We start from the raw sequence: 6,779 nt of genomic DNA on the forward strand, positions 1-6,779 counted from the left end.
TTTTTTTTTTTTTTTTTTTTTTTTTTTTTTTAAAGCTGGTGTCCTGTTTCCCTCTAGGTCCTCATTTGTTCTGCTATCTGCCTCATCATCTACTTCTTCTTTTCATTGTTTACCTTCCTAATGAGGGAGGCGGGGTAGACTGGGGGTTGATTGACAGCTACAAGCCCTTACAGTCTGGCCAGAGAGCAGTTGGCTTTGGTTTTAAAAGTGCTTTAAATGTTCGATTTGGTCCTGTTTTTATTAAACTAAACTGCTGCTCATCTTAAGGAAATTATCAGACCAGCGAAGATTAGCAAATATATTATCGGGTCCTAAAACCTTCAAAAAACCTGCCCCTACACATGGAAAGAGCACTGCCCATCGGATTTTCCAGCCTTTAACGTGGGGTTTCAAAAAGAAGTATGTAATTTTTCCTTTGCAGAAGTGCTTTGATTTTAAACCACCCAGCAAACCTCTCCAAAAGAAAACTGGCTGTGATGCGATCGAGAGCTGCAGTGTAATATTGCAGAGCAAATTTATTTTTTACTTCAAAGAAAAATGCTAATTAGCCGATTCACTACTTTTAAAGTTATTGTGAAGCATATGGCGCCCAGTGTGAGATACATCCAACTGCTAAAATAGAGCGAAGAGGAAATTAGCGAAGAATGGGCTGTATGGGGTGAGCATGGGGGTGGGGGAGGAGGATAGGTTCTCAAGCAGATTCTCTAGCGTTTTCAGAGTGATTTTTATCGCCTATCTCTGCTTCCCGCCCCCTCATTTGCCCACTTGCCCCCACACACACCAATCCTCCGACCGATCTTTTCTGGGCCTCCAACTCTCCCTCCCCCAACTTTGGCGAAATCAGGTGCGCACCTCCGGCTGGCCACCCGCTCACACCTGGTCTGTTTTGCAGGTTCCAGCCCAGCAGTAGCCATCTCCATCTGCAGGACAGATTTAGGAAGTTGGGTTTTAGGGTGAAACCCTCATCACAACGGCCAAACTCCCCATAAAACACTATCTAGTGGCTCTCTAACGTGGTTTGCGGAGAGATACAAGGAAATTGGAAAAGGCGGGAAGCGGGGGAGGGTGTGCCGAGGCTCTGCGGGTGGGTAACGAGCCTGCCGTCCTCTGCAGACTGGCAGAAGACCGAGGCCCAGAAGCGACGCGAGCAACTCCTGCTGGATGAGCTGGTGGCCCTGGTGAACAAGCGCGATGCGCTCGTCAGGGACCTGGACGCGCAGGAGAAGCAGTGAGTGGGCGGTGGGGTCGGGGGTCGAGTCTCCGCTGCCAACCGAGGGGCCATGAAGTTTTCGGAAAGTTCAGTCCAGAGGTCTCGGGTGGGCCGGGACAGACCCCCGCTGTCCCCAGGAGTCTCATTCCCGCTGGGGCTCGGGTTGCGAGGTGAGAGGAGAGTGCGCGGCTTTGCCCTCCACGAAGAAAAATAAATTTGTTTCCTGTTTGACTTCCAGGGCTGAAGAAGAAGATGAGCATTTGGAGCGAACTCTGGAACAAAACAAAGGCAAGATGGCCAAGAAGGAAGAGAAATGTGTTCTTCAATAGCAGCCGGACCATAATCTCCCAACATTTTAATCTTGGTTCCCCAGACCAGAAAATGTCAGACTCGTCGTTGATGTAAAACTTCTAACATTTTGGGGGGCTGGATTGTACTTCTTTACCACCACCACCACCCCTTTCCCTCCCTCCTTTCCAGATAATAGAACTCCAAAAGAGCTTTGTTTAAGGTTATTTTTTTTGTGAGTTAATCATTTCCTTGAAATCATGTGAAATAAATTTGCACAGATTCCTTGTGAGTGACTGGTATTGAGAGTATTCAAGAGAGTGCTCAAAGAAGATAAGAAAAGAAAACCCTTCCCTCGTTATTTTCCCTCAGTTTTTGATGGGAGGAAAATTTGGAACATTTTTGTTGTTGCTGTTGTTGTTGTTGTTGTTGTTAATAGCATAATGGTGGGAGGGGGGTAAGTGGGGGATAAAAATGTCATGAATGATTTTTCCAGTCCTGCCATATGTAACACTTGACTCTGTTACCTAAATTTTATAGTTAGATCATATTCAATCTACTTATTAAACTGTGTTCTATTTGCCAGTGGGATTTTCTGCAGTTGTTTTGCATTTCACTGTAAGGATAATAGAGTTCCTGTCCTCTGTTTTCCTTGGAGGATGGCCCTTTAATGTAGCCTGAGACAGTCCTGTGATTTGAAGGTGAGCTGTGAGGATGGGACTAATTGACACGCATCAGTTTACAAAAACGGTCTTATCATCTGAGAATGCGCCATCTTTTTCTCTGGATAATTATTTATTACATCTAGCTTAGTTCTTACATTTTGTTGGGTCTCAACATTGGCTCAAGAATGCTGTTAATATTTATTCTGTATTGATAAAAGTCTGTCTTGCCACTATGAGTAAATCCCCCAATTAATATTTTCTTCTCTAGCATAGCACTGTCATTTTTTTGTGAAAATGGTTATCTGTTTATTTATTACAATACTGAGTCATATATAAATTTTCAATAAAAGCAGAAACTTTCTTACCTTAACCACTGCTCCTACTTCCTTACAATGAAAACTTGACACTGGTTTGAGAAGTTCCTGTATCCATAAGACCTTTCATGCGGGGAAAAAAAAATTGCCCTCTTGAATGCAGAGCAGGATACCAGGCTGTATGTGGAGCTGAGTAAGTTTATACCGTCCCAAAGGGGCCCTGCTGACACACGAATGTGAACTGAAAAGCAGTTAGTCATATTTTCGTAGGCAGTGTAACTATCATCTTTTGTAAAGGGTCATCTCTGTTGTTAAAGATTTGAGGAAATTTGTGATTCCACAGCACTGAAAAAATGCTAATATCTTGATGAATTTTCGACGTTATTTTCAATTGTTAATGTTGCACTCATGAGGAAAAATTATGACTTCTGATAACCCGCAAGTCTGAAGGTGCTGAAGTGAAAGGAAGAAGATTATTGTTGGCTGGGAGGCTAAATGTATGCAGATGTGTGTGTATGAGATGAAGGAAAGAGAACTTTTAGTAAGTTCTAGGCTACAGAAAAAACTGGCTATTTTATAGTAGTTGCCATTACTCCTCTACAGAGGTGTCCGAAACAAAGAAAGCTCGTTCAACAAGTCTAGAGACAGAACAGTCCACTAGCGTTTATATGATAGCCTAGGTCACACATAAACATATACACACATACGTATATGTACATATACACACAAAGCTACACGCACACACATAAATTCCGTTCGAAAAGTACGCAACCGCCTTCAACTGCCAGTCTTTCAAAATGATAAAACTTGTTACGGTAGATTTCTTCATGAAAAGGATTTTAAGAAGTTACTGGGAAGTTATCAGAACTAAGTGAAATTGAGGGTTTGTCCTTTTTATTCAAGCAGGAGAGCGGAGCTGGCTGCCGCTCTCTGGGGGAAGCTCTCAACCCGACTGTAACCCCAGGGAAGCAGGCAGACGAAACCACCAGCCCCAGGCTGCCTGGGGCTTGGGCGGCCAGCATCACCACCCCATTTACGCTGGATTCGGGGAACCCTCCCTCCCGAGGAGCCTCGCGGAGAGGCGGCTCCCCATGCCGCTCCCGACCTGTCAAGTGACAAACGTTCCCTAGCCCCACACTTGCTGTCCCCCCTGCCCCAGTCCCGAGCCTCGCGGGGTTTCCCTTTGGGCTGCTCTGTGGCGCCCGCACGCCCCGCAGCGGCGGCGGAGCGCGGACCCCCGGGACTAGGGTCAGGCCCGCAGCGAAGGAGCCGCGTCCCGATTTCTTCGCGTTGTGCCCAGAGGCTGCCCGCCGAGCGCAGGCGCAAGCCCAGCATGCCGAGAGGCCCGGAACCAGAAAGCCCGCGCTGCGGGAAAAGAAACTGTGGGCCCAGGGGTCGCTGAGGAGGAGGAGCGTTGGCAGCCGGCTGGCTTGGGCACAGCCCGCGGGCCGATGTAGAACTTCCGCCCCTGGCCAGGATCCCACGACCCCGACGCCAAACCCCTCCCCCTGTCCCAAGTGTCCCCCAGAGTCTGGCCCGGCCTCGAGGTCACCTGGGTGCTGGATCCGGGTCCTAGGGCCCAGCTCCCACGCCCCCCTCCCCGGCCCGGGGGCCTGGAGCTGGGTGGACGTGCTCTCTCTCGGTGATGCCCACACTTCCCTCCCCGCGCTGCGGCCGTTGCTGGAACGGTCGCGGCTTCTGGCCCAGTGTCTCCCACCTGGACATTTGCCTAGCGACGGCCGCCTCAGTCCTCCACGCCGCGTATAAGAAACTTTCGTCTCAGTCTCTCTTCCTCTCTACACTCCTCCCTCTCCCTCTCTTTCTTTTCTTAATCCCGGGGTTTTATGGGTTGAGCATTAAGAAAATACGCCTGCAATTTGGGATTAGATAAATATTCTCATGGGGGGGGAGGGGGACTGTGCTACTTGATACCTCCCAACTTCCCCGAGACCGTGGCAGCATCTGGAAGCAAGAGCGCCGGACTCCCGCGTGGCGGGCCCTGGGGACCGCCTGAGCACATTCCAGCGCGCACAGCCGCCCCAACTCGCAGCGCCGGACCTTGGCCCGGCGCTGCAGCTGCAGGCGAAACAGGGCCCGGAGCGGACAGGAGTGCGAGAGGTTGCGGGGCTGGGACAAGGGCATGCACCCCGGCAGCAAAGGGCTAGACCCAGGCTCAGAGCGCGCAGGCCTGGGCTGGTCTGCGCGGGCTGGGGACGCAGACGCGGCCGCAGCGCACCCCAGGGCTCCCGCATTGTCTTCCCCGAAAAACTATTGCCCTCCCGCCCGCGCCTTTCCCCAGAACTGGAGGCGGGGGTGTATTTCATTTCTTTCTTTAAACCTCTGCACCGTCTCAGGGGCTCGGAGCCGCGGGCCTCGCGGGCTACTCCCCGCGGGGTTCTGCGAGAGCCTAAGTTGTGTCCCCGCCCGGGTCAGCGCTGCGCTCTGCGCAGTTTCTTTTCCTGTTAAAGCTTTTTCTTTCTCATGTTTTTCCTTTTCTCTCGTTCCTTTATTGTTTTCTCTCTCTCTCTGTCTTTCCCTTTTGTGAATGGGCTGCGGTGTCTTTGTTCTGGAGAGAAGCGCCCGTGTCGCTGACTTTTGTGAACCAGAGAAGGATCTTGTAAAACCTCCTTTTCTCCTTCATACTCCCCCACTCCCACCCCTCCTCCTTTGCCCCTTTGATTAGATGTTCCCTCATCGTCCAAAAAAAAAAAAAAAATGTAATTTCGTTGGTCTGGCGGCCACTTTCTTTGAACATTAGCTCGCTTTCAGCTCCAACTTCAATTAGAAGGAGTTGATTTTGAGAGATCAACAAAAGAACCGACCAAAGCCTTATTAAAGGTCCTAAGAAGATCTCCTGGGTCCTTTGAGAAGCAGTTAAGGAAACAGTGTGCCCTCCATCATATTCTGTTACCGTATTTTATTCGGACTCCAAAGGAAAGTGTCGCTTGGGGGAGGGGGAAGCACTTTGATGAGCGGGGGCCGCGGCCCCTTTTCACTCAGCGGGCTCCCCCTTCCTTCTCCTCCTCCTCCTCGCCCAGAGCCCAGTCTGCTCGCGGTGCCCGACCTCGCGGCCCCGGCAGCTCTAGCGCTCCCCGCCGCGCTGCGCCTGGCGGCTCCTTGACTCGCCCTCACACTCATTCCAGTTCAAACTTTTCACTTCGCCTGTTGGGATGGAGGGGAGGGGGGATTAGGAAAAAGGGGTACGGATTCCTCGAAAGGGAGTAAAGTGGTGGCTAATATTCAGAAGGAGGTGCCACTTAAAAGAATCGCCTTGCTCGGGGTTGGGGCGAAAACTTTTTTTTTTTTTTTTTTGGCTCTTTGAAAGTCCACCAGGTACACGGCTTTGAGAAGTTTGTTCGGCTGGGAAATGGGCTTCTCCAGTACGAACAATCCGGGGAAATCGCCCCAAGAAGGCTCCTTCCGCGGTGTGTGAGAAAGAAATTAAGGGCAGGGGTCTGTGGCCACGTTTTCCGCCAGATTGTCCCTGGTAGAAGGAGACCGGGAAGGAGACAGAGACTGAGTGTGAAAGAGAAAGTTTCTTATTAAAATCTTTCGATTCAGAAGTAGAGTGTGTGTGCGTAAGGGATAGGAGACACTGAGTTCCAACATTTGAGAAGAAGCGTTTAAGATTTGCAAACACCCTTCGTGGGGACTGTGAACCCTAGGAGACGCGGAGGAGCAGGTAAGTGGTGGTGCCTCCCCAGCGGGTGCTGTTCCCGGGCGCGGGAGTCCCGAGGCGCCGAGGCAGGATCTGCGCACCCGGAGCTGCTCCTGCGCTCGACAGAGTAGCCTGTGCCAGCACGAGCCGCCCGCGGCGTCCGTCTGCAGGTGGTGGCGCAGTGAAAGAAGACGCTGGGGCCCGCGGCGCCGCGAGAGNGGGGGGGGGGCGGGGGCCCCCCTCCACTCCAGCCCGCGGCTCCGAAGACCTCGAGCCCACAGCCGGGCCGCCGAGCCGAGTGGCGCGCGGGAGAGCGAGGGAACCGGTTCTCCAGCACCTCGTCTCCTTTCTGCCACTCCCTCACGGGCGCCGAAAGGGCGAGGGAAGGGCGGGGACCCCGGGGCGGCCTCGGGACCGGCGTCCCCCTCTGCGGACGGGGCTCTGGCGCTGCGTTCCCTGTCTTCGCCTCGCTCTGCGCGGCGTTTGTCAGCCAAGCCCTGGAGTTAGCGCGCGACCGGGGCGGGGCGGGCGGGCGGTGAGGGCGGGGTGCAGGGGGCGGAGGAGGGCGGGGGCGCGCGGAGGTAACCCCCGGCTCGTGCTGCCATTGCCCGGCTCCCTGTCACTCAGCCCGCGCGGGGCCGGGG

At 52.6% G+C, this 6,779-nt stretch overlaps 1 protein-coding gene across 1 annotated transcript in view; it reads left to right on the forward strand.

Annotated features, from left to right (window-relative positions):
• EHBP1 (EH domain binding protein 1) overlaps positions 1-2,533 on the forward strand; it is a 244,034-nt gene extending 241,501 nt beyond the window's left edge. Inside the window, exons 20-21 of the mRNA XM_034657273.1 lie at positions 1,114-1,228; positions 1,449-2,533. Coding sequence (XP_034513164.1) covers positions 1,114-1,228; positions 1,449-1,539 — 206 coding nt within the window. The 3' untranslated portion in view covers positions 1,540-2,533. The remainder of the gene's footprint in view (positions 1-1,113; positions 1,229-1,448) is intronic.
• Positions 2,534-6,779: the final 4,246 nt, after the last annotated feature.

This window comes from Ailuropoda melanoleuca, chromosome 4 (genome assembly GCF_002007445.2).
Source record: "Ailuropoda melanoleuca isolate Jingjing chromosome 4, ASM200744v2, whole genome shotgun sequence".
NCBI lineage: Eukaryota > Metazoa > Chordata > Mammalia > Carnivora > Ursidae > Ailuropoda > Ailuropoda melanoleuca.